At 44.0% G+C, this 27,737-nt stretch overlaps 1 protein-coding gene across 3 annotated transcripts in view; it reads left to right on the top strand.

Moving 5' to 3' along the window:
- The window catches only part of PPP2R2B (protein phosphatase 2 regulatory subunit Bbeta), a 476,270-nt gene that overhangs the window by 289,421 nt on the left and 159,112 nt on the right, over positions 1-27,737 (top strand). Inside the window, exon 1 of one of the 3 annotated variants that reach the window (XM_073651286.1) lies at positions 196-750. The exons of the other annotated variants lie outside the window; for them this stretch is intronic. Coding sequence (XP_073507387.1) covers positions 681-750 — 70 coding nt within the window. The 5' untranslated portion in view covers positions 196-680. Of the gene's footprint in view, positions 1-195; positions 751-27,737 lie in introns of those variants that run through there. 3 annotated transcript variants of the gene reach the window in all.

The raw sequence follows: 27,737 nt of genomic DNA, 5'->3' as shown, positions 1-27,737 counted from the left end.
ATGCGCATGGCATGTGGAGTGGCACTGGTAGCCTTCATGCCATGCAGTGACTAGTTGGTGGCAGGATCTGAGCCATTGGCTTCTGTGAGCCAGCGCTTGTGCTGTGCCAGGGCTGGTAGTGCTGGATGTGTCAGCAGCCCCCACACTGCAGCAGTGCTGGTCGATGGGGGAGAGGAGCAGGCTGTGCTGACGCAGAGCCCAAGCTGTAGAGGAGGAGCCTGCGCCCAATGCTGCAGCATCTGACTATACCCAGCACCAGCTCCAGCATCTCCCGGCTCAGCCAGGTGCACTCCAGGCACGATCGCCAGCACTCCTCGGGCGTCTGCAGCGCTGATCGGCACCGCCCGGCGATCGCTCCGCATGTAAGGGAGCGACAGACTAAATCCTGCCGACCGACCAGCCCCGGGGCTCAGACCTGTGGCAGCGGGTGCCGGGAGCGGTGGGCGCGGTGACCTGTTGGGCCTGTGGGAGGGAGGATCAGCATGTGCTAGAAGTGCCGCACATCCCCTGGCACCGGCCCGCTCCTCTCCGCTATAGCGCATTCCTGCTGTACATTTGTATTGGGCAGTGGCATGGCGTGCCCAGGGCAGCTCCCTCTCCTCCTCTGCTAGAGGCTGCTGGAAGGACCATGGCTACTGCTGTTATTCTGTCTGCCGTTCAGAAAAGTAAAGAGGCTGTAAATGGAGGAGGACATTGATACCCGCAAGATTAACAACAGTTTCCTGCGCGATCACAGCTATGCAACAGAAGGTGAGTGTGAGCCCAGGGGGGTGCGGGGTGAGTGTGAGCCCAGGGGGGTGCGGGGTGAGTGTGAGCCCAGGGGGGTGCGGGGTGAGTGTGAGGCCAGGGGGGTGCGGGGTGAGTGTGAGGCCAGGGGGGTGCGGGGTGAGTGTGAGGCCAGGGGGGTGCGGGGTGAGTGTGAGCCCAGGGGGGTGCGGGGTGAGTGTGAGCCCAGGGGGGTGCGGGGTGAGTGTGAGCCCAGGGGGTGCGGGGTGAGGGTGAGCCCAGGGGGGTGTGGGGTGAGTGTGAGCCCGCGGTGTGAGTGTGAGCCCGGGTGGTGCAGGGTGAGTGTGAGGCCAGGGGGGTGCGGGGTGAGTGTGAGCCCGGGGGGGTGCGGGGTGAGTGTGAGCCGGGGGGGGGGTGCGGGGTGAGTGCGAGCCGGAGGGGGGTGCGGGGTGAGTGCGAGCCCGGGGGGGTGCGGGGTGAGTGCGAGCCCAGGGGGGTGCGGGGTGAGTGGGATCACAACTATGCTACAGAAAGTGAGTGTGAGCCCAGGTGTGCAGGGTGAATGCGTGCGTGGTGTGCAGTGCTAGCCTGGGTGTGCAAGGGGGTGAGTGTGAGCCCAGGTGTGTTCGGGGTGAGGGCGAGCCCGGGGGTGCGGGGTGTGCAGTGCTGCTCGTCCTTACAGCTGAGAGCCCACCTTATAGAAGTCTATAGTAATAAGCGTGCTTCTTTCGTGCTATTCCCCCAACATCAACCTGTAATTTTGTATCCAACAATTAGAGAGGCGTCTCTTCATTGATTATAATGCAGGTCATGCACCTATGTAATCTGTGCCATCCATTGGGGACACTGATTCTGGAAAGGATCTTAAATGACAAAGGCCAACGGGTTCAACATTAACAGCTCCGAGCTCTTAAACCTATTGGGGGCATTATATGGCCTTTCATAGAAATCTGCCTTCTAGGCCCATATGACACCATCGCCCTGCACCAGCAGTATCCCTTTATACCGGGGACAGCAGCACAGGAATATATTATATAGAAGTATAACTATATCATTGGTCTGTAGGAACTTGACTTATTTGCTAGGGGCTGACTGCAGCAGCCATAAGAGGCTTTGACTTGCACACTCCCATTCATCTCGTAGGATTAATAGAGCATGTCTGTTGTAGAACTACTCACTGGCCTTAATGTTGCTTCAAGTATATAAGGCTCTGACTAGTCACTCATCTGATTTATCTTAGATGGTCCACTACCTCCAACTCTTATGACAGGTTCATGACTGTGTCCAGGCTTAGGAGCGCATACACTGGGTCAAGCAGATTTATACAAGTGATCACTTGCCATGAACATTGTGTCTACGGACCCCTCCAACAGGAGATAATTCTTATAAAACTATGACTGAAAAGGGATGAGATAATTGAAACATTTCACTTTTATCCTAATGACTGTTAAAGTGAATTTTCTTTGGGTGTTAAAATACAGAAGGTTTTCACTATTCTATGTAGCTGGGGACTTCACGTTAGACTGTTTTTGTGGGTGGTGTCTTGCGTCTAGTAATGGGCTTTGTTCATGAAGGGAGTACAGAATGGGTTAATGTCAGGGAGGTACATTAGGAATGGTGAGCCATACTATTTTTATGGCAAACCTAAAATAATCTCTTGTATTTTACCAATCTAACCATTTCCATCAAGAATACCTTCAGGTTGCACGGTGTTCCTAGGCCAGGTGTATATACCTTGTGCATGCTTTGACTACCTGTGAAGATGAGGAAGCCATGTGATGGGCGACTCCAGCTTTAGTATGAGAGTGGTCTGTGGTCTTTTGTATGAAAATGCAGGTGAATGTAATCTCTAAATACTTGGTGCCTCTTAATGACAGTAAATGATGGTCATCATCTCTGTTGACCCTTTGGTTGGCTCTGGAAATGCCACCTTCTCCAGCTTATAAGAAGGGTCTGCCGGTGTTAATAAGCTAAACCCTTAATGACCAGATGCATTCATCTAATGGAGGCAGCAGTTGTCCCTTTCATTAGCCTTTGCCCTAAATGTCGTTCACTGAAGATAATGTACTTCTAGAATTTCAGAATATTATTTCCAGCCTGGGTCTTTCACAGGGTGTGGTGGATAAATGGATGCCAGGACTACCATCCACTCCTTACTACACCTTTATTCCATCCCTAGCTTTAGTCTTTTTGTAGACCTATAACCTTTGCTGCTGTACACAGTCACAGTGTATAATTTAGCCATCTGTTTCCATTGGTGTGGTCATCGGCTAGTCAATGATCAGGTGGTGGTCCCTCAGCATCAGTGTGGCCACCTGTCACTTGACTTTCCAATTTCAGAGATGATTCAGCTACAATTCAAAGATTGATATTTCAGGCATTGCCCATTAGTTATATGGAAAGAAAATGCAATGAAAATGTTTTTTTTTTTTACATTTCTCTTAAGAGCCTTGTATACATAGTATAAATGTATGGGGGTTCAGCGTGATGATTGATCATTCTTTGCACATGGGTGTGGTTGTGATGGAAAATACAGTGTTAATTCTTCTTCTGTACCGGTCATGTAGTACATAGCAATGCTCAGCTGAGGAGTATAAATCTGTTAGTTTTCGGCTCTCCTTCGAGGCTGAGCGAGCCAGTAACCACTGCAGCATGCCCTGACTACAGTGATGGGCGCCCGGGGACCAGTGTGTGCTATCCTTAGCCGAGGAATGCTGCTGTCTTCATCATACTGGCATCCATTTGTCTTGTCGATGTGTCTGGCTAATTTACCCATCCGTACAATATCTGCCTGGACGTCTATATATTCCGGGACTGCAGTCATTTCTGATATGCAGATGGAGGAAGCAAGCAATGAGCGATTACGGTAGGCAGGCGTTCTACATGCCCTGCTCTCATTGCATCTGATCAGCAGGAAGGTGACTGTCAGGAAGAATACACCAGCTATATTCTCTATATTATCCATGGGCTTGGTGTACTACTCCAGCTCTTTGTGTGAAGTCAGCAGGAAGCCACGTGTTGGCAAGATGAATCTGAATGGTGCAGGTTCACACTCGTGCTGTTTCTACTAACACTTTTCCAGTCTCCGTTTCACTAAAGCTAATTAGTAAAGGTAACGTGCCCAGAGGATTCATGTAATATTTCAGTCTCGCAGATCTATCCAGTATCGCTGTCATCTGTAGGGCGACAGGATATCTCATCCTGACAATTGTCACATTATGGCTGGGTTAGAAAAATTGTCTTTGTCACTTCTGGTGCATCATGTTGGTACAGCGTGTCTTGTTAACCATTACATGTGTACTTTATACGGCCATGTTTGGGCTGCAAACATCCCAGGCCATCAGTCTTCTACTCTGACAATGTGATGGTTGTTTAACAGCAGATTAGCAGGGATTCTCATTTTAATTTTCACATTGAGCATCTCCTAAAATCAATCAGAAAATCACTTGTTAACAAATGCCCTTGAGTCGTTCTTTTCTTGCACAAAAGACTTTTAGGCTGTGAATCTGTCTAATTATCTATGGGCAAGCTTTGACACACCTAGGCAGTGCTATGGTGCCCAGAAGAGGGTGCCCACTTGGGTGCAAGAACATTGCATCTTTTTGAAGGGTGCAACAAACTCCTTTATGTACCCCACCACTATTGCACTTTTATCCCTGGGGAGATTAAAGGAGTTTACTCGACTTGGATATTGATGGCCTGTCCTTAAGTTAGGTCATCAGTAACAGATTGATGGGGGTCCAACACCCAGAACTCCTACTGATGTGCAGCTGTGGCAATGGCTGGATGTTAACAGTGTATGGAGCTGGAACAGCACAGCTCCATACACACTGTACTAGTCATTCTCTGGGTAGTTCTTACTCTAATTGGAGCTGAGCTGAAGCGACTGAGAATGGGCACTGCGTAGCATCAGAACTGTGCGATTTCAGTTTACATATGGACGGAGCGGCAAATATCTCATCTGTGGTGATCCCTGGTGCCAATTTATTATTAGTGACCTAAGGCTTGGGCAACCCCTTTTAGATTCACATTCCATCAGAGCTTGTCAGGTAACCCCTGTTCTGGGAGATGCAACAGTTTCAATGCCCAACCTTTCATGGGTCAGGACGAACATGCATCTGCTGATCCTGTAGAACTACTACAACAACCTGTTGTAAGGCGTGATAATAAAGGGGGTAATTTTATGGAGAATGCAGCAATGTATATGCCCTCCATCTTGTATCTCTTTTTAAGGGTATATTCACATTCACATGTGCATTTTGCCCAGACTAAAGCATTGGATGTGTCTATGATTGTGATGGTTATAGCTCCAGAGAGCTGACAGGCTGGCGCAGTCGAGTTGTATTATCACATGGCGTTGAAGGCTTCATTACATGTAAATACATCAGACCTGTAGCGTTTATATGGTCCCATGATGGGGGCTTCCATGTAAAATGCCAGACGGCTTCTATTCTGATTGCATTGTGGAACTTTCTGTCCTCTGTGGGTAGGAAGTGCGTGCCAGCTGTCTGAGTTCAACAACTTGTTGGCCTAGAGGCTTATTCTCTGAGAACATTCTAATATAATACAAATTCCCCTTTTGATCCAGAGTCCTTCATTTTGGCTACAATGGAATTTTCATTAATAAACATCCCCTGAATGGTCACATTGGATCAAAACAATTATCCCTGGCCAGGAACTAATTACTGTTGCCTTTAGCTGACACGCACGGCTTATTTAAATAATAGATTTGGTGCAGGATTTTGCTTGTCGATTCTCCTTAATTAAATGCTGTGGACAGAAATCATAGACTCCTATAAAATCAGCTTGGCATGTGGAACGTTCCATTGTCACAAGCTAATTTAGATTGCTTTTTGTGAAGTATTACATAAACCATTTAAAGCGTACCCATCACTCTACTTTTCAGTAAAATAATCCGCCATGTTATACTCATTAATTACATTGCACATTGTAATTGGGGTCACCGTTTTAATTCGACTGCTTCACTTGCCTGCCATGGGTTGCTAACTTATAGATAAACGTGGCAAGTGATTCACACTTTCCTTGCCTGAGTGGCAAAGAATTCTTGATCCAGTAAGCTTAGCTTGTTTTCACTGTAGAACCCCTTTATCACCCATCCACACGATAAGTGATAATTTGGTGGGGGTGCCAACAGCTCGGACTTTCACCCACTGATTGGCAAACCAGGAAACTATTGTCTCTGGTGGGGAACTTTTATCTCCAGATAGTATGGGATGGCAGATTGAATGCCTGACCATAGCTCCAATCATTCTCTATGGTACTGCTGGAATATAACTACTGCAGCACTCGGCAGCCCCATAGGGCATGAATGGAGTGGTGGCGAAGCATGCGCACTAACTGCTCCATTCTAACCAGGGTAAAAGTACCCCGTTCTGCCGACCAGTGGGGGTCTGACCACTCGGATCCTCATAGATCATTAAAGAAGTATTCCACTACTTATACATTGATACCCTATCCGTAGGGCTTGGGCTTGGCAGTTTAGTTGTAGTGGCTGCTGTAGGGTATTGCACATCCGCCTCCCATTGAATTGAATAGGAGGTGGATGTGTAGTACTCCGCGGCGGCACTACAGCCAGACTGCCAAGCTCAGCTGGTAAGTACTTTCGACACCAATAAAAGCTGATCGGCGGGGGTGCCGGACCCCGGCCGATCAGACATTGATGCCCTATCCTACGGACCCCGTCCGATCTGACATTGATACCCTATCCTACGGATAGAGCTTCACTGTATAAGTAGTGGACAGCTTCTTTAAGCTATTGCCTATCTCATGGGTAGGTGATGGCTTGTTTTCACCGGACAATCCCTTTAATGCTAAGATATATCGAGAGAGATGGAGTAGTTGCCAAAGCCATACGTTAAGATTACTTTTTTTTTTTTGTTCCTTAAAAATGACCACTAAAGTGAGATGTGGCATTTGATTGGCTGTATGGGGTAGCTTGACCAGTTTTCAACCATCTCCCCCAATATGTGCCTGTAAGCTTCAAGGCATCAGTTCCATTTTTAGTAGAGGATATTGGTATTCTCCACAGATGCCAGTGATGATGTCCCTCAGCACTGGTGTCCTCTGCAGTTTAGAGTGTCGCCATCTTGTCAAGCCCACATGGTGCCCAATGACTTCATTGGGTACAATGTAATACTAATTTTTTCCCTTCTGCCAAACAGAATTGTAAATCCCTCTGGTATAAAGGCGGTTTAGAATGATGACCCCTACGAGAGTTGCAGAAGCTAGACAGCCCCATTAGGACAAGGGCTCCTATTCGTTTTAGCTCCTTTCCTATATTGTACTACTGACAGTGAAATTGTGTAGAGTTTCACTGTTGCTGTAGAAATGAGGTTCTCCATTTCAGGTTTACACCACATCCTTTGTTCTTCAAAGTTTTTTCTGTCTTGTTTTAAGTGGGCGCTGTGTTATATTTCAGACTTGACCCTCTCTCATTCTTCCATACTTGTGACTCTGAGACGCTCTGTAATTCACGTGCCATCATTTCTGTAGTGGCTGAACTGTGCTCTTCATACTCAACGTCCTTGATCCTTTATAGATGCTGTTCTAGTCTGACAGCTTTTTTTTTATATAAGTGGGTATGTGTGAAGTTTTCTCATTATAAAAGGTAAAAGTTGTCAACTGTCAGTTTACGCATGTACTGTAGTATTAGTTCATTGAGATATTTCCAGTAAAATGAGTTTCTGTGGAAACATTCTGGCTCTTGTATCACATCTTATACCGGGGTCTAGTGTTAGGCTGTGTGCCCACGATGCGTTTAAGTGTTTCCGCAACGGCAAAAACACTGCAGAAACGCTTAAAAAATGCTTGGTAGAAGGTCTGCCATGTTCCCCAATGATAATCCGCATGTGCTGTGCACATGCTGCAGAAATTTCTGCTGCGGATTATCATTGCGGAAAAAAACGCAGCACTACCAATTATTTTGCGGAAGCGCTGCGTTTTTGCCGCCATTGATTTGCATTGGAACGCACCAATTCCGCAAGACTGCATCTGTACTTGCGTAATTGGCGCATTCTAATGTGCGGATGGTACCCGGGTGTAGAGGAGAGGAGAGTCTCCTCCACACCCAGGTACCATTTAAAAGCTGTAAAAAAAGAATAAAATAAAAAATTAAATGTATACTTGCCTTCTTGCGGCCCGCGCTGCGCTCCTACTTGCTTCCCGGCACTTCGCGGTGGATTGAAGGACCTGCGCTGACATCAGAGTCATGTGACGGGTCACACGACGCTGACGTCTGCAGGTCCTTCAGTCTACCGTAGCCAGGACCGAGCGAAGCAAGACGGCGCGGGCCATCGGAGGGTAAGTATATATTTATTTTTTATTTTTTTACATTCTCTTGGGTCACACTATATAAATCCATGCCAGCTGCATGAATGTATATAGTGTGACCTAGTTGTCACAAGCACTTTCCAAGTGATGATAAAATCGCTTGGAAAGCGCTTGACAACCCGCATGCGGAAATGCATGTGAAGAACGCTTCACATCCGCATGTCCATGGCAGGAAAACGCATGTACAATCCGCATACGTTTTTTCTGCCAGGGAGATGCAGAAACGCTCAGGAAAAAATCCGGAACATTTCTGCATTGTGGGCACATAGCCTTAGGACTATGCTGCCGTTATAGTTGGCGCATGTGCAGAAGTTGCATTAACGCTTGGTATGGGCAAGCTATTTTTTGCATAGCCTACATTTTAGGTGGCCAATTTTAGTACATGTAATTACTTAAATGGCAAAAGGAGTAAACGCCCCAAGCACAATTGTATGTCAAAATAAGAGAGACCATTTAAAATATTCCAAACAGCATAAATCAGTAGATCAAGTGAATATAAGAAACTTTGTAATTTATCAAAGAAATCTGCCTTTTTTATTTTTTATCCTCTTATAAGCCAATTCTCCTCCCTTCTGCCTCTTGAATGGTGCGTCCGCTGTGAAAAGGGTCTTTCTGGGAAGGACTGCCACACAGTGAGGTGTTTGATAATAGAACTTGTAACCTATGGTGATTAAAGGGGGGGGCAGAAATGAGGAGCACTTGGAACAATGAGACACACAGGCATTTAGCTTCAAGCAACTATTATCTCTGTAAAATGCTGGATTCACAGCCACACAGCTCAGTACTGCTGAATGTCATCCATGCTGGTGTATATGGTCTCCCATACTGCTGTTTCTGAGCATGTACTACACAGAGAAAGAAAAGCAGGGATCCGTCATGTCTGTGTGGGAGACATTATAGCAGCTAGTTTCCTCCCACTAGATCAGAGAGGGATAAAAATTAAAGCCTGCAGAGACAAAAATTGTGAGAAATGCAAGACACCAGTCATATAATGGCCAGAAATGCTATTCCTCACTCACTATAAGGCAACATCTAGCTTTTGTGCTAAAGTGTATTACTGTACTCCATACACGGCAAAGCTGGTGAGTCCTATCTGAAGTCTGAGTCTGCCATTATTGTATGGCCCTTTGCCTGGTCAGCGTTCCCAAGATATATTTACTTGTATTTACCAGAGCAGGGGTGCAAAACCTGCGTCCTGGGGGCCACGTTCGGGCAGCAATACCGTTCTGTGTGGCCCTCAACCAACTGCATAATGTCTGGTCACATGTAGTTTCCAAGTGTTGCACCATAGGGATGGGTCTTTATGAATGGTGGGCTATGTGGTCATTTCTGTACCACATATATTTTGGCAGGATTGGGCGAGTCCCAACTCAGGACGATTTTCAGGTTTTTGCATATATGACAATGTTGAGAGCTGAGTTAATATTTTGGACTGCAAACTCGTGATAGGTGGGAGCCCTACAGATGGAACCAGCGCCAATGAGATATTTACAGCACATACTTTCAGTATGCAGCAGATGTGGCAGAAGGTAATAACTTGTCAGATGGAACCAACCCAATGGGTCGCAATATTACCAATGTGGCCCTCGGACCACCTCTGGTCTAGAGTTTAAGTCTGAGACTTGTTGCATTTCCACCTTTTTTAAAATGAATGCATTAGAAAATATGTTCTGCCCACCCCACGCCATCATGTTGTCTGACACCTGCAACCCCCCTTTAATAGGGCATGTAGATGGATTGTTGTGATAAGACTATCTTTTTAAAGTATCCTTTGTTCTTTACAAGGTAGTATAGGATCACTAATTTACTGACATGTCATTGTCATAACAGGGAAAATGGATTAATGGAGTAATTAAATTTGATGGACCGTTTTGAGGACACGTTGCATCTTGTGGTTTCTGCAATGTCATTGATTCCATATATATCATTATATAGATCAGCTGCATTTTCATACTGAATCCATTTGTCTAGTGGGGAAGGAGCAATAACAGTAAAGGAATTAAACTTGATTAGCCGCACAACCTGATGCAGGACTCTGTATATGTTTAGGGCTGAAGAAAAATGCGAAATTTTGATAGCTGAACATGATGGCTCCCTGGTGAGAAAAGAATAGGAAACCATTAAATACACAGGCGCTTCGGGGAGTATACACATAAAGAGGTGGCTGTTGGCTTCTAACCGTATTTTAATGAAGGTGTCTCATGCATATTGAGTAACTGCGTGTAAGTTGGATTTCTAAGCTGTGATATTTTTAGCCCCATTGTGCTATCAAGTCACAGTGTAATTGCTTTGATAATTGTAAGCGATAATGGCTCTCCAAGCTCCGAGTGGCCAGACTTTCTAAAGAATAATCTACACTTGTTTCATTTTAATAACTCTGATGTAATAACTATTGCTTCCCTATAGTGTGCAACCCGATAGCCCTGGGGATTAAAATTATTATTTTAGAAGAAGGAACAAAATACACTTTAAATGACCATGTATGTTTTATGTAGATAAACAACTTATGTTCACTTAAGGGGGTTGTCCACTACTTGGACAACCCGGTCTCAAGCCCTTCCCAATCCCCCTCCCCCTCCCTTCCCAACTCTCCCCCCCCCCCCCTCCCTTCCCAACTCTCCCCCCCCCCCCTCCCTTCCCAACTCTCCCCCCCCCCCTCCCTTCCCAACTCTCCCCCCCCCACCCTTCCCAACTCTCCCCCCCCACCCTTCCCAACTCCCCCCCCACCCCCCTTCCCAACTCCCCCCCCCCCCCCCCCCCCCTTCCCAACTCCCCCCTTCATTTTCCCATGTGAGATAGCAGCCTATACTAACCTTCGGTGTAGGCGCCATTCCAACAGTGTCTTCTCCTGGTCTCCCGGGGCTTGCATGACAATCAGCAGCTGCTTCACTGTTGCCTCCTTCGGATGAAACTTGTCAGGAAGAAATGAGAGCTGCTGCAGCTTTCTGACTTCCTCTGAATGCAAGTTTTGTTCGAAGGAAGTGAGTGAAGCGCAGCTAATGTGACATAATGTCATGCGAGCCCCGGGAGACCGGGCATCCATATAGCTGGGACGCCACATGCATCGGAGGGGGCAGGGCTGTGGAGTCGGTGCTCATTTTGGTGGAGTCTGTATAAAATGGACTGACTACGACTCCTAAAATATGTAATAGATTGGGTACTGTAGTTCAATGCAGAATGTGCTGAATATTTTTTCATAGGAATTTGGGAAAGTTATGAAATGTCCTATAAATGGCTGTTCTATTCCTGATCTAAGGCCACATTCACACACAGCGTTTTTGCTGCGTTTTTTGAGGATACGTTTTTGAGCTGCAAGAGCAGATCAGCTTTTTAAAAAACTGCATCACCTGAAAGGTTTTTGAGCTCATAGATAATGTTTTCAATAGCAAAAGCAGATTAGAAAAAATCCGCACAAACTGACATGCTCATTCTTTGTGAGGATCCGTGTTTGAGCCCAAAAACGGATCCTCACAAAACGATGTGTCTTAATGTCATATCTTGAAACCCATTGGCTTTGCTGGGATGCCCAGAATCGCTGCATTTTACTGCAAAAAACGGATCCGCAAAAACGCGGTGTGTGAATCATGGTCGTAGCCAGCGAGGGGCAGGGGGGGCAGCTGCCCCCCCCCTAGAAGTAGGCGCATGCACCTATCAAAACTCACTTGTATGCTGCAATGCTCCTGTCCTGCACTGGCTCCAGACTGCAGGGGGCAATCTCCCCTCCTCTGTCCTGTCTTCTGCCGTCTTCACCAGGGAGAGGAGGGGGAGGGGTGCCTGCCCTGCATAGGATCCGATTCCTGGGCCCCGAGCTGGAGAAAGTGAAAGTACTACTGCTCATCTGTCACAGGAAGGTAACTGATGCTAATATTGTAGGTGATTATTATGTGCTCTCTGTACAATGTGTGAACTATATGTGCAATGTACCATTTGCTGTCTGTAGCTGTCATCTGTCTATCACACTCTATCTATCCCTCCATGTATTTATCTATCTATCCCTCCCTCCATCTATCCCTCCATCTATCCCTCCATCTATCCCTCCATCTATCCCTCCATCTATCCCTCCATCTATCCCTCCATCTATCCCTCCATCTATCCCTCCATCTATCCCTCCATCTATCCCTCCATCTATCCCTCCATCTATCCCTCCATCTATCCCTCCATCTATCCCTCCATCTATCCTTTCATCGATCCCTTCATCTATCCATCCATATGGCTATCTATCATCTATCCATATATTTATCCATCCCTGTATCTATCTATCTCTCCATCTATCCATCCCTCTATTTACCTATCCATCCCTCTATTAATCTATCTATTCCTCCATCTATCCCACTATGTAGCTATCCATCCCTCCATCTATCTATCCCTCTATGATTTTATCCATCCATCCATCCATCCATCCGTCTGTCTATCCATATCTGTACCAAAAAGAATGAAAGCTGGGTAGCACACAGACTAACACTCCTTTTTTTTTTTTTTTAGCATCAGTCAGGTACAACTCATAGCTGCCCAAAAAGACTCCCAGGACAGGCATTGCTCGTTTTCAGTAACACATCAACATCAATTGATAGTTGGAATAAATAGACTGCATTCACCACATCTTTTTAAGGTGCAGGCTTTATTTTCAAGTGTAGGGGTGTGCAGTATGAGGTTCTGCAGGAGCTGAGGTGTGCAGTATGAGGTTCTGCCCCCCCCCCCCCCATAGTTTTGATCCTGGCTACGCCCATGGTGTGAATGTAGCCTGAGGATCTAGGCTTTATCTTAGCTGAGATAAGTCAGTGCTGCACTACAGCACCAGTGAAGCTCCTCCTCTACAGACAAGGGTAAGAAGTAAACACACAGAAAGAAGGAAGGCCTGCACTCATCTCAGAAGAATTGCTAGAGTGAACAGGATAGCAAGATTAAGTTAATTACTTCTTAAAGCATATTTAAACTTTCAATAAACAAGTATTTGGATGACATGGAGCAGGCAAAGCGTTGCCGCAAGGAAAAAGATTTCACTCTGTCTCCTATAGCAAGCAGATTGACCATATTTCAGCAAAATGTTTCACTTGCTCTCAAAGAAATAGAAAAATTCAACCATTCATCAAAACTGACTGTGCATGAGGCAATTCCTTTATACCCGGAAATTGTTAGAGATGTTGCCCATGTGGTTATGGCTTTGCCTCCAACCCAAGTTAGTGCAGAGAGGTTGTTCTCTAGCCTTAAAATTATTAGGTCAGATTTGAGGTCATCTATGAAGGAGGATCTGATGGAGGCAATTCTATTTCTTAGAACAAATTCATAGACTGCACAAATGTTATTTAGTATGTTTTTGTTGAAAACTGTTTTTTGCCACTTAACATAGTTTATTACATAGTGATATATATATTATTCCACTGTATCAGAAATAAAAAAAAAAATTAAGCCGTTTCACAAATATTTTAACCTTGCATTCTGCAGCTCCTATGCTAACCTATGAGACACCATAGTTACAGACACAAACAAGACCAGTGTAATTTGCTCTTAAAAATCATGTTTTCTAATGGGGTTTCTGGTACCCTAGTCTTGTGCAGCAGAAAAATTCCCTGTGGAATTCTGGCACCAGTGCGGATATAAGTAGCTTGCTACTTATATGGGGGATAAATTCCATATAGAAAAGCCAAGGTCTAGCCCCATTAAATGCAGTTCAAACTGCAAATCTCCATCAGAAAGCCAAATGCCAGCCTCTGATGTCTCCCACAGAAATGCACATTACAATTTTACTCTGAAACTGCTGCCTTACCTTTCTTAGGTTATCAAAAAGATGGGGGAGGGTAGGAGTAGGGCAGTAAAGGGCTGCTTTGTAGTCTGTATCCTTGAGTCACTTGTAACCTGATTAAACAGATGCATGCATACATATAGTGCTGTAGACACTGAACAGCAGAATCTATTTTTTTTTTATTTGAAAACTTGCTTAGGGAGTTGTCTTTTTTTGATACATTAAATCAATATAACACATTTGGACCTTGCCTTTAGTACCCCCTTTAAAAAGCACCTGTCACGAGGTCAAATGTGGCCAGTTTTTGGTCTTGTTACTCGTGCATCTCCTATGAGTATTCCAGTCTTTTTCTTTAAAATCCACCATACAGTTCCACAGATACGAGTCTGTTTATTCAGTGCTTATTTTTGTGGTTTATACAAGGAGGCGTGGGTCCCAGGGTAATAAAGCGGTTTAAAGACACACCACCAGAGAATCTTATGAGCACCGCCCCTGAGTAAAGACTAAAAATAAATTCTAAATACAAAGGCCCATATCTTTGAAACCATATGGCGGATTTAAACAAACAACAACTGAATACTCCAAAGGAGCAGCAGGAATAAAATAAAAGCAAAAACTGGTTACTTTCAACTTGGTGACAGGTCCCCTTTAAAGAGAATCTGTGCCCCCCTGGGAGATACCAGACGTCTACTATGGCCATACATCGGTATAGAAAAGTAAATCTATACATACCTGTATGGCCCATAGCAGAGGTGTGATTGCAGAGAAAAGCGCTTTAATCAGTTCTTTTTTCCACATGCTTGGCGTTTGGGGGACGCCAAGCAATCCCCGCCTGTATGCTTATTATTCCCCTAAATCCCCGCCTATATGCTTAATTATCATATTCCCCCCCCTCCCCTGCACATCACAGGACCCTGTAACATTCCCTGTGCTCCCTGACTTCCGGGCATGCGTATAGCGCCGCTCACATAGAGCTTTGCTTTAACCCGTCCCCGTCTGCCTGAACTCTGTGCCGCAGGTTTCTATTGTGCAGGCGCCGGGGAGTCACTGTCACTTTTCGGCGCCTGCACAATAGAAACCTGCGGAACAGAGTTCAGGCAGACGGGGACGGGATGAAGCAAAGCTCTATGTGAGCGGCGCTATACGCATGCCCGGAAGTCAGGGAGCACAGTGCACGTTACAGGGTCCTGTGATGTGCAGGGGAGGGGGGGGAATATGATAATTAAGCATATAGGCGGGGATTTGGGGGAATAATAAGCGCATAGACAGGGATTGCATGGCATCCCCCGGATGCTAAGCCTGTACAAAATAGAATTGATTAAAGCGCTTTTCTCTGCAATAAGACCTCTGATATGGGCCATACAGGTATGTATAGATTTACTTTTCTATAACCTGTATGGCCATAGTAGAGGTCTGATATCGCCCAGGGGGGTGACAGATTCCCTTTAAGTATAACAGCCATTGTCTGAAATTCATATATAGTTAGCAGGGCCGTCATGACATGCATTCTTAATAAACCACTGTGCTCCTTTTTTGCTTTGTTACTGTACACTCATTGACCTGGAAAGCTCTTGCTATTCCCCTACCATGCAGATCATTTTCTTACCATCCTAAGCGTGGATGGACCGGATGGGTGTGCATTGGGGTACCTGCTAGGGCATTATACTCAGTAGGGGTGCATTATTTATGATGTGTTCCTTAGACCTGGGGTTATTAATTGGTATAAACATTTTGAAGAGTAGAGTGACGGCCATGTAGCAGATGATCATGTGAATCTCTTTCAGAGAGACTTTAAGCTCCTGTTTTATTCTTCACATATTCCACAGAAGGTTTCAATGGTAATGTGAACCCTCCCCCATTGAGATGTACTGCAGCTTTCAGGACCATGGACAGCGGAGCATTGTTTTCCATTCTCTGGTCCAGGTTTTTATGTTTAGTGCTGCTTAGGATGTTAGTCAGCCATCATGTGCCTGTGAATGATGAGCATTAAACGGGGGCATGGTTGCAGACAGGAATTCTAGGAATCGTCTGATCTCTCATAAAATCTCCTATTATACAGCTATGAAAACTAACATAACACTGGAAAATGAAACCTAAGGAATTTTACTCCTCTATTGCCAAACATGCTCTTGTTTCTTGTGGTTGATCACATCTTATTGTGTTCCTCTTATCTGCTTAATATGATTAAATTGATGAATTTGGTAAAAACAACCGGCACGTCTTGTGTTTCTAGGTTCCAAAAACATCTACATATTTAATAATGTTCACTGGTGCAGAGACAGAGGGGATTGCTGTGCCCAGAACTGGTGGGCTCTGCCATATAAATATTTCAGATGATGCTACTGTACAATTCACATCAGACCCTAGTATTCGTCTGCCATAGTCTGATGTGTCTGATTCTCTGTCCTCGGGGCACAAAGCTTTGATTCATTCCCTGCAATTTCAGTTCAGTGTTGCTCCTGCCCCGGTTTAGGACATCGCATTGGCAGCAGTTGTTTTTCTACACAATTGTGGAATGAAAATGAAGTGAAGTCAGTCTCTCGCCTTAGGCCACAATGTAAGTGTTTCCCAAGCTATTTCAAGATAGTTAACTGCGGTTCCAATAAATTTTGCAGCAAGACCTTGTAATTGTTCTGCAGAAGAAAGAATCGTAAAACTGAGCGTGTGACATTCTGACTTAATCTGTCATTATTTCTTTCATCTGGAATCTTGGCTACGATTTGTGCTTGGCTTTTTATTAGATCGCGGTTTTTAAAGCTAGCAAAATTGTTGGTCTTTTTGGCTTCCCTAGCTCTCGGGTTCAGTCTCGCTTTTTCTTGCACATACTCTTGCTTGCTCTCTTTCTTGCTGACATTCTGTCCTTTCTTGCACTTTGTCTTCCAACATCATTTTTGTTTATCTTGTGAGCTGAAATAAACTTGTGCAAGAAAGGAGGAGTAACTCTTATTTTCTTACTCGTTGCTCTAACAATACAGATTCTCTTAACACGACTAAAGTATACCAATACTGACTGCCTGCAGCTGCAGAATTTAGGAGCCTGCTGCACACAATTTGTTGTTGGGTTCCATAAATGGTATATAGCTATAATCTTCAGTAAGCGTCCTTAAAGCGGTTATGCAGGACTGATACATTTTTTTCACTATGTGCCGAAGCAACTACCTGCCTGTTGGTTCTAACTACCTACCTGCCTGTTGGTTCTAACTACCTACCTGCCTGTTGGTTCTAACTGCCTACCTGCCTGTTGGTTCTAACTGCCTACCTGCCTGTTGGTTCTAACTGCCTACCTGCCTGTTGGTTCTAACTGCCTACCTGCCTGTTGGTTCTAACTGCCTACCTGCCTGTTGGTTCTAACTGCCTACCTGCCTGTTGGTTCTAACTGCCTACCTGCCTGTTGGTTCTAACTGCCTACCTGCCTGTTGGTTCTAACTGCCTACCTGCCTGTTGGTTCTAACTGCCTACCTGCCTGTTGGTTCTAACTGCCTACCTGCCTGTTGGTTCTAACTACCTACCTGCCTGTTGTGCCCCGCTCCGATCTCTGCCGGCACAGAGTGATCAGAGACCACTCCTGCCAGTGAAACAGCGGCTTTTGCTGACATCACATCTACAGAGCAGCTGTTTCTCATCCGCTCTGCTTTGTTGACCGGCATGACTGCCGACATCATGCTTACTGAATGCTGGCTCCCCGCTGCCTAACTGCGGGAAGCAGGCTGTCATCAGCATGATGTCCACAGTTGCACCCCGTCGACAGGGCAGCCTGGAAGAAGAGCTGCTCTATTGACCTGGAACCACTGAATCGCCGGCAGGAACGGTTGGTGACTGTTCTGAGCTGGTGCCAGTTAGAAAAGGTAAGTAGTTGCCTCTTTTAGCAACTGCCTTCCTGTTTGTTTTTAGGCCCATAGTTTAAAAATGCAAACAAAAAAAAAAAAAGGTCCTGTGCAACCCATTTACGTGACAGCTGCATGCTGACAGCCAGTTTGTGAAATGATAAAATTCTAACTGCAGAACAATGTGATACAATACAAAATAACTTTTTGATCCCTGCCACTCCAATGATTAGACAGGAGAGTAAACAAAGAATGGCGAGGTCCACCAGATGATCGGTACTGGAGAGGTGAGGATTAAACTGTACATAATTTATATCATTTCTTTTTTAGATTTAAAAAAATAAATAAATTTCTAACAAGCCCGTTAACTTGGATTTGAAGCTAAAAGAAAGCCACCGTAGCAATAAAAAGCTATAACGCGAAAGTGCGGCTAAAAAAAGTATACATGGGGACGCTTATATTTAGCTTTGTCTTTTTCAACATTTTTAGAAAGGAATACCTTTAGCCAATATATGGCCAAGTGGTTTCCTAGAAATAATGTTAGTCATAATATATATATGTATGTATATATTATACATATATTTATTCATAGGCGTGTGTGATTTGCAGTGCTTTGTTAGCTCTGTAACTCCTGTATCAGTCCTGTGAGGGTCCCAGCTGATGTGATGTGTAGCCTGCTGTCCTGATGGGCATTTCAGTGCTGTTTTACATCCACGGCATTATTTCTCCTCTCCCACCACCAATGTGTATTTTATGCTTGTGTGCCTTTTTCCCAGTCTCCCCATGGTTGACAGGATTGGCGGTTATTTGATGTGGTCACAAAGCAGAGCTGTGAAAATGGAAAGTTTTCTATCAGGCAGTAGGAGCAGCCAATTTTCACCTCTAGTACATGGTGCCTGTCATTGCAGAACCACAGCAGGCAGGAATGGACAGTAAATCTGATTTATTACCTGGGATATTGAAGGGCACTGTTGTATCTGCGACTGTAAAAAATCTACAGTTTTTATTTAGAAAATGTTTCTATATTATTACAGTTTTTATTTTCAGGCTTATTTTTGTCATATCCTATTAAGGCAACTTTCAGAAAAGGAGAGGTTCTCATTGCAGTAGATAAGTGTATCTTCAGTGCATTGATGACCACCTTGTTATTGGCCAGCATTCACATTGCAGCATCCCTATTAAACACATCCTGCAATGGTACCCCAGGCATTCAGATGTCTCAATGGGAAACTACCATGCGAGTGGTTTGATCTTGCCGGAACCATTTGGCTCCTTTATTCGCCCCCTGAAGGCCGCTAATCGTGTAAGCAATAAACGACCTGATCGGAATAAACCATGTGCGCCCTGTGACAGACTAGTTTATACTTTATACAATAATGGTGTAAAATCTTCAATCAAACGTCACTCGCTGTCCTCACCCTGCAGTGAGCCAGCAATGAGCAAGGAACAATAATTCTTTTTTTCTTACATAAACTATTACATGCATGATGAGCGAGCGTATTTGGACACATCATTCAGTCATTCACCCCATTTATATTGCGCAATTATCATGCACAATGAGCCGTAAATATTCATCTCTTAAAGGTGCACTCTAGTGTGTTTTTTATTTTATAATTATTCCATCTCTCCTCTTTGATGTGTATGAGTGCAGTAGCATACTCACTGGTTGCCATCTTCTGCATTTTTAGAGGCACTCTGGTACTACGTTGCCGCAGTTAGAACCTGCCGAATCACACAGTGTCTGCTGTGAGGAGTGGCAGGTACTTTATCAGTGTAAAAGACTCAGCACGAGACTAGAAATTCTCATAGAATTGCATTGAAAATTTAAAAAGTGACGCTCTCCACACGGCAGACACTGTGTGATTCGGCAGGTCAGATGTGTTAATTTAGTATCTCTTAAAATGACAAAAGAAGGGGACTAGTAAGTATGGTAGCAATCATGTGTATGTGTAATGAGCACATTAACATACTCACTCACCGACTGCCACCTTCTCCCGTTTCCAGCGGCGCTCCAGGACCACATACCGCATCACTTCTAAAATTTTCTCAATGTAGGTTTGAGATTTTCTAGCCTCATTGCGAGTCTTACACTTGCATTGAGAAAGTACCTGCCACTCCACACAGCAGACACTGTGTGATACGGCAGGTTCTAAATACCGTCGGCAGTACCAAAGCGCTGCTGAAAACGGCAGAAGACTGTGACCGGCGAGTATGTTACTACACTCCTTCCTTTCGTAGCAAGCGTGTATGCTAAGAAGTTTAAAAGAAAAAAAATTATGGCTATCGGCTCATCTAATTGGGCTTTCAGGCAGCATTCACACCTTGTGGTCTTGGCACAATTTTTGAAACCATTGTGGGGGGGGGGGGGGACTTGCTCTAATCACAACGTGTGAACAAGAGTTGAAATGTAGGGGCAGGACCCATGCCCTACTGCCACTCTACAGTATTCAGCCTCTTCATAGCAGTCGCCTGAGTGAAGGTAAAGTAAGGATCCCTGATTAGATCATTAGGGCCCACCATTATGCTACTGTAAACGTGGTTACAAGATAAATGCATTTATAGGAAAACCCCTTTCATCTCCCAAATTTACTTTTACGAGATTTCCAATTAAATCCATAGAAGTACTTTCTCTTAAGTTAATGAAACGAAAAAATGCACCTGTCTTAGATAAATTGCAAAGCTGAACGTCTAAAGGCATGTTTACACCTCACGTATTAGCAGTTCGATATGCTTGTTTTTGTCACATTGTTACAGGCATTATTTACTCGTTCATTTGATTGGGTTAAAAGCGCTGCAAAAATGCTGAAAATTGACATGCTGCGTAATACACAGAAAAAAAAACCAGTGTGAGTGTAAGATTTTAGAAAGGAAAATCCATATTTTACTCCGTAAAATAAGCGCAAATGCCAAGTGTGAACATACCTTTTTATAATGCAGTGGCTTGTCTTTTTTTTTTTTTTTTCTTGTCCCATCTGCTTTAGGAAGCCAGAACGTAGATTAAATGCATCTGAAAGTCCATTATTTGCTTCATTTTAAGGTATTAAAAATGTTCTCCCCAGAAACTGCCTGGAGCCTTTTTAAGCAAAATCTTATTGGTTGCTGCTTTTTTTTTGCTCATTCCTTGTTGCAATAGTGAGGGCTTTTCCCATTACTGATCTTGGTGCTGTACATATATTAAGAAAGCCTTTTTGCATTCTGTTGCCTTAAGGATTTTTAAAGATTCATAAAAATTCATAGAACGCTGGCTTTAAATGACTCCGCAGGACTGCCGTTCCCATTTCCCTAGCCTTGTCCAGAAGCTGTAACCTAACACAAAAGGCTGTAGTAATATGCTGCTGGCTTCTAAGTACTTTACACGCACACAGCAGAAAGGCCAGCCTTTGTTCAAAGGGAACTTTACCTATGTAGCACAGATTATTCATACAATGTTGTCGTGATCTGAGACCTTGGACCTGTATATGTCTAAATTCATACTGTATTTGGTGTTCATGAATTCTGCAGGACCATTTTTGAAATGATCCCAAGAGCAGGCAGATATACCGTAGCATACCACCTGCCAATAGAATACTGTACACTACGATGTTCTTTGTTGTACACTGAAAAGTGCAGTCAGATAAACTTTTAGGTACTGTTGGAGCTGTTATGTTGACGTATCTTCACCAAAGATATATTTTTTTCCCCCCATTTATCAAGATTAGTTTTTTTTCTTCTTTCTTTTTCTTGAGCTTTAGATAGTTCAACCCTTTGCACAAGAATTTTTTAAACTCCATATTAAAGGAGTTATCCATCTATGGGGATTTTTTTTTCATTAAATGCACATATACTGTCACATAATTCTTTTCCATTGGTCTTCATGGAAAGATGTGCACCTGCTGTAGCCTCTTAGTTGTACTGTCCTTGTATTAATGTTGGTATTGTTATAATTATTAATTCTAGCTGCAGAATGACTTGACTGAGGATCAGTCAGTCAGCCCTTCATGATGGTCTTGCTGGAGACTTTATCTACTGTTCTCAGCTGATTTATGACCACATCAAAGGTGATTGTTCAGGATGTAAAAGCCAGGCTGTGCAAAAAAAGTAATAAAGCCACTTGCAAAAAAAAAAAAAAAAAGATTTTTAGCCCCAAATGCATGCATTTCAGAAAAAATAATGTCTCCCACAAACCTTTTTTAAAATGAAAATGTACATGTCAACCTATACAGATAAACAGCATGTGTCTCTTTTGCTATAAGGACTACTTTTATGCAAAGGAATGACACAGTAATAGGCCAGGTAAGGTATGTGAAATTAATCTCACTGACTGCATAAACTGTCTTTTTTGCCACTCTCCAATCTGAGAGGAGAGCAGCATTTGACTGAGCCCTATGCCCCCCTTTTGTTTTAACTCCCTAGTGTCGCCCTCAGGAGTGTTTCTGCTGCATCTACTTCCAGTCAGTGATGTAGGAGCTCCAGCAGCCGAACTCTTATGTCACTTACTTAATTCATGATGACCTCAGAAACTTGGAGAGGCTCCTGTGATAAAACAGGCAGTGAAATCAGGAAGCAGCAGCTGCAAGCCCCTGCGGTTTCATCTGGTCTGTTCAGGCGTTTATCATAAGTGATTAAGTGATTTATGCCTCCTACCTAGGTGCTATGGCCAGGACATGTGCTTTGTGCAAAACATGAACTGCAGCATCTCTACATAATTGGACACAGCAAATAAAAGTTCATGCCAAGAATGCATTTATATGATGATCTCAGCAAAGGAACATTTTTTTTTTTAACACATCTGATTGTGACACTTAGGCTATGTGCCCACGCTGCGGAAATGAAGCATAAATTTATTGCTTCATTTCTGCAAGTCCTCTCCCGGATAAACGCAGGCGGAATTTCGCACGCATTTATCACGCGATTTCCACATGCGGAATTGCCTTGCGTTTTTTATTGCACTGCAAAGGCAATTCTGATTGTGGAAACGCAAAATTAATGAACATGCTGCAGATTTTTCCCCAAATCCGCAGCATGGGCATTGAACTTGCGTAATCACATTGGGGACCATGGGGGGCGGATAACATAGCGTTTCACAAGCGTTTATGCTGCAGAAATTCCTCAGCATATCCGCTTGAAAAACACTACGTGGGCACATACCCTAAGTATCATTTTTATCTGAAAGTCTGTTAAAGAGATTGTCCTCTACTAGGACAACCCTTTCGTGAACTAAATGTTTGGCCCTGATAAAATAAACTATACTCCCCTCCCGCGCTGGTGCTGTTTCAATGTTAGCACTCGTGATTCCGGAGCTCTGATGCGATGGAATGAGAAATGGTGCTCAGCACCCAATCAGCGCTGGCGTCGCTGTCCCCGCGTTCTTACTGATTGAACATGAAGAGGAAGCCAGGGCTGCAGTTGATCTGACTTCCTCTTTATGTTCAATCCGTACAAAGGCGGAGATGGTGACGCCAGCGCTGATTGGGCGCTGAGCACAGTGTGTCATTCCACCGCACCAAAGCTCAGGGACCGCAAGTGCTTGCACTGCTGGAATGATGTCAGCACTGGAGGTGAGTATAGGATTTTTTTTAATTTTTTTTTTTTTATCGGGGCCAAACATTTAGTGAAGGGGTTGGTTGTCCTAGTAGTGGACCACCCCTTTAATTAAAATGTACTTTATTCATGGGACAACCCGTTTTTAAGGGTATCGGGGTATCAAAAAATTCAGAGCCCACATACCAGTAGCATTTTCAGCTCTTACAGCACAGCCATCAAGCCCTCTTGAATAATTTCTTAACTTTAAAGGGGTATTCCCATCTCCAAGATTCTATCCCAATATGTAGTAGGTATAATAATATTAGCAAATACCTCCAGTTAGAAATGTAGTATAGTTTTTCTGATTCCCTATCTCTCTTTCCTCATGTGCAGGCATCGCAGGACCTTAGGTATCCATGGTTATGACCACTGATAGTCACAGTCACAGTTAGCTAGTTGCTAGTTGTCGTAACCATGGATACCTAAGGTCCTGCGATGCCTGCACATGAGGAAAGAGATAGTGAATCAAAAATACTATACTACATTTCTAATTGGAGATATTTGCTAATATTATTATTATTATTACACCTACTACATATTGGGATAGGATATTGGAGATGGGAATACCCCTTTTAAGTCAAATTTTTTGGAGGGGTCATATTTTCATTTAAATTAAAATGAGTTAAGTTTTCTTAAAACCCATACAATTAAATGAAACACTAAAGCTAAATATATTTTTATGAATGTTCTTTTTTTATTTTTTATTTTTTTCCGGTTAGAAAGCTATAACGCAAATTTAATAACCCAGAAAGGTTTGCCTTGTACAATGTGTGCCCAGATGTTGAAGGATATGCACCTGATCTTGGCATCTGGTCTCCCGGCTGCTCTTGGGATGAGGCTTCAGGTTTGTTATGCAGCGAGCCTGACAATTCTTCCCCAAGTGATGGTTGTATTTACTTACATCTGGAAGACTGTCTCTTAATTGCAAGGCATTGCATGAATGGTGGAAGTTGTCTCAAAGTTATCAAAATCTATGGGGCGCATGACTCCTTTATTGTGCTCCCTACAGAAGTGACTCCTGTAATGTGGAAAATCCCTGGATTTATTTATCCAGTCGAAGCATCTCCACGGTTGACTTCCCGCAGTGGACATGCCACAACGATGCTCACAGCCGTCATGTAGCCGGCATCTGCCTGTTCCAGCAGCGACCAAAGCTTGCTCCGATTGCTGTGATATAATCATTCTAAATGCAATTACTGACTTCGGCATTCACATGGCTAACTCTCTGGCTTCTTAAGCCCCCCTGTGACGCTGGAGAGCTGCTGGGTTACCATGGCAGGTAAGGGGCCATGGTAGCCATCTTGGTCTTCCCATGGAGGGAAGCCTCCGTGAGGACTTTATAAAGGAACGTCAGTTATAATATACGTTGCAATGCAGCATTATTGCATTATATAGTTTGAGCGATAAAATGATTGCAGGTTCAGGTTCCCTTCCAATAAAAAATGTTGCAAAAACATAAGTTTCAATTATCGACCTTTTCCCTGTTCAATCGCATGTTTTAGATATGGTCATGTCTGAGAAAAGTCCGATCTATCAACATGTAAAATTTATACCTTGTGGAAAACACAGAAAAGTGATGTTTTTCAGTAGCTGCACTTTCCACCTCCCAAATAAAAAATGCTAAAAAAAGGTGTTCAGAATATAATATGTACTCTAAAGTTGTCTAAAAAGGAAAATTACAGCTCCGTTCACCAAGAAATTTTTTTCCTGTATTGAATGGGTTAATCCAGCTGTTTGTAGTTCTAGGAATTTGCTGGCTAGACAAATCACTAAGTATATACTCTGTGTCCTCCAAAAACCCCAGCAATTGTTGTGCCATCTGAACTCCTTATGAACAGGGGATTTTTTGCCAAACCAAATGTCTTAGTCTTCCAACTGTTCCGAATATGCATCCAGGTAATGTGTCCTCAAAACATCCTTGAAGAGCATCTCCTAAAAAAACAAGAGATAACTAAGGAAGTACGGTAATATTTGTGGTGTGATTTTATAATATTCCAGTAAAGAGTTCTTCCTTGAAAGGGATTGTCCACTTTCAGAAAATATCAGTCTCTGGTGCAGTTTTTTATATAAAAAAAACCTAACAAGCCGTACTTTACTCATGGCCCCCAGGTCCAGCACTAACTCTCCACAACTGCTCCGGTACCTGCTTGGCTGCAGGTCGACAGTGCGGAGGATCAATCTGTGAACTCGGCGGCCCTGACCAGAGCATTCGGTCTACAATGGCAGCCGCTAACTTCAGTGATTGGCTGCAGTGCTGTTGACGGGATGTAAATTCTACATCCAATAACAGACGCCGGGAGCAGTGGCAAAGACTCAGTGCTGGACCCGAGGTGGGTGAGTAATACATAATGTTTTTCTTTATAGCAAACTATACCTAAGGACCGGTATTTTCTGAAAGGGCAAAGGGGAAGTTCTAAATTGAATAGTGAAGGCTTCACCTGTGTAACTTGTAACTGTCGAAACGAGAGTGCAGAGATTCTGGTCTTTGCGTGTATTAGTCTGCTCTTCTTGACCTCATGCCTGCAGAAGAATGTTGGGTGCCATTACCCAACCAGTAGTGTGAATACCACCGTATTATGTGCATGCAAAGTGAATGACCTAGTTAAGGGATCATTCAAGCATCTGTGCAATTCGGTCCGAGGATGGACCGCAATGCACGGACTGGCCGTGGGTCTCCTGACCCAAGCATGACTACTTCATATGTTTCTCTGAAGCCGTCACGCTTGGGTCGGGAGACCCGCGGCCAGTCCATGCATTGCGGTCCATCCTCGCACCGATTTGTACTAACGTCTTAATGCGCCCTGAGGCTTTATGTGAAAATAAGTACTTGCGGTTTCGGGGCTTTTTCTGTTTGGTAAAATGGTCTTTAAATTTGGGAATTTCCATTAGTTTGCCAGCAGTGGTGTTTGCAGTTTTCAGTGAAGAACCATTAAGGCTAATCATATTCTGTATTTGTTACATAGGTGGCATTATACTGAATAAGAAGCTTATGATAAGCAAATTATGGAGTGAAGTCGGCAACAAGCGAGCCTTTTTACTTCTGGAGAAGGAACACTTCCTCTTTTCAGATGGTGTTAGAAGGTTTAGACAAAGCAAGTGGCTTAATAACGATTAGACTCTGATGTTCGAATACATTAATCTTGTATGGGAATTGAAGAAGTGGTGCTGTAGTTGTTTTCTTGCTCCCTCTAGCTACCAGAGGTAGTTTATAGGCTTTTCTTCATTTGAAGTTTTCTTTGATCTTGAACTAATGTAAACTGTAGTAATTAATGCAGAGCTTCCAAAATTACAAAGACCGCAGAATATAAATGTATTGTATCTGGTCCTGTGCCATTAGCGCTTAGCTTAGACAGTGTAGTAGGGGTACAGTGAATGTATGTATGGTATACCGTAAATGCAGAGTTATCCTTAATGTTGAGCATTTAAAGGTGTAATAAGTTTTCCATAGTTGCGATGCATTTGGGACATATGACATACATGGACTACCTTTTTCTCATGGAATTCTGTGGGGGTATTAAAGGGAACCTGTCACGTCCTAGTTGCTATGTACACTGCCCCCATTGCGTTGTTAGTGATGCAATGTACATCACTAACGAGCTGTTTTCATGAAAATTGGTGGTAGTATAATGATGTTATAACTTTATATACACTTTGTCCTACCTGCTGTATTCAGTCATAGGGGTGTGATCCTCAGATTCAGTCATTTGAATACTGCTCCTGGCAAGCGCTATGTTTATGGGGCACATGCACACGTTGGGCCGCTGGTCCGGTGCATGCGCCCTGAGGCTGTGTGATTACCAGCTTCAGTGTGCACACACTGTGACCTGTGGCTCCTGGCGTGTGCGCAGTCAATGTATCTTGCGGTCACCGCATGCGCTTTGACACTGCAGCGGTGACCGCACGATACATTGAACGCGCCGGGAGCCACAGGTCAGTGTGTGCGCACTGAAGCTGGTAATCACACAGCCTCAGTGCGCACGCACCAGACAAGCGGCACAACGTGTGCAAATGTGTATGCGCCCCTCCAAACCTAGCGCTTGCCAGGAGCAGTATTCAGATACATGGGCGGCGCCTGCACTGACTGAACGCGGTGCCGCCCATGACTGAACGGAGGATTACACCCCTATGACTGAATCGGAGGATCACACCCCTATGACTGAATACGAGCAGGTAAAACAAAGTATATAAAACGTTATAACTTTATACTGCCACCGATTTTCATGAAAACGGCTTGTTAGTGATGCACATTGCTTCACTAACAAGCAAATGGGGGCAGTGATGATAGCAACTAGGACGTGACAGGTTCCCTTTAAAGATCTCCAGAAATTTCAGCCTCGGATTTATATATAGAACATGTCAGGTGCTTATATTGAGGTAGAATTCCCTTGAAGAAATGGAATGTATATTGATGACCAAAACTGCAATGACCATTGTAGTCCTATATGGAGCTGCTCTACTGTACTTGCCAAGATGCATTCTAATTTATTCTAAAAACCTCATTGAAAATAATGGTATCATCAGGGCTTGTGGATTCG

The sequence above is a fragment of the Phyllobates terribilis genome, unplaced genomic scaffold (genome assembly GCF_046119375.1).
Source record: "Phyllobates terribilis strain yellow unplaced genomic scaffold, ASM4611937v1 Scaffold_11__3_contigs__length_659146591, whole genome shotgun sequence".
Taxonomy (NCBI): Eukaryota; Metazoa; Chordata; class Amphibia; order Anura; family Dendrobatidae; genus Phyllobates; species Phyllobates terribilis.
The sequence above is the reverse complement of the archived record's forward strand: the minus strand, read 5'-3'. Positions and strand labels throughout refer to the sequence as shown.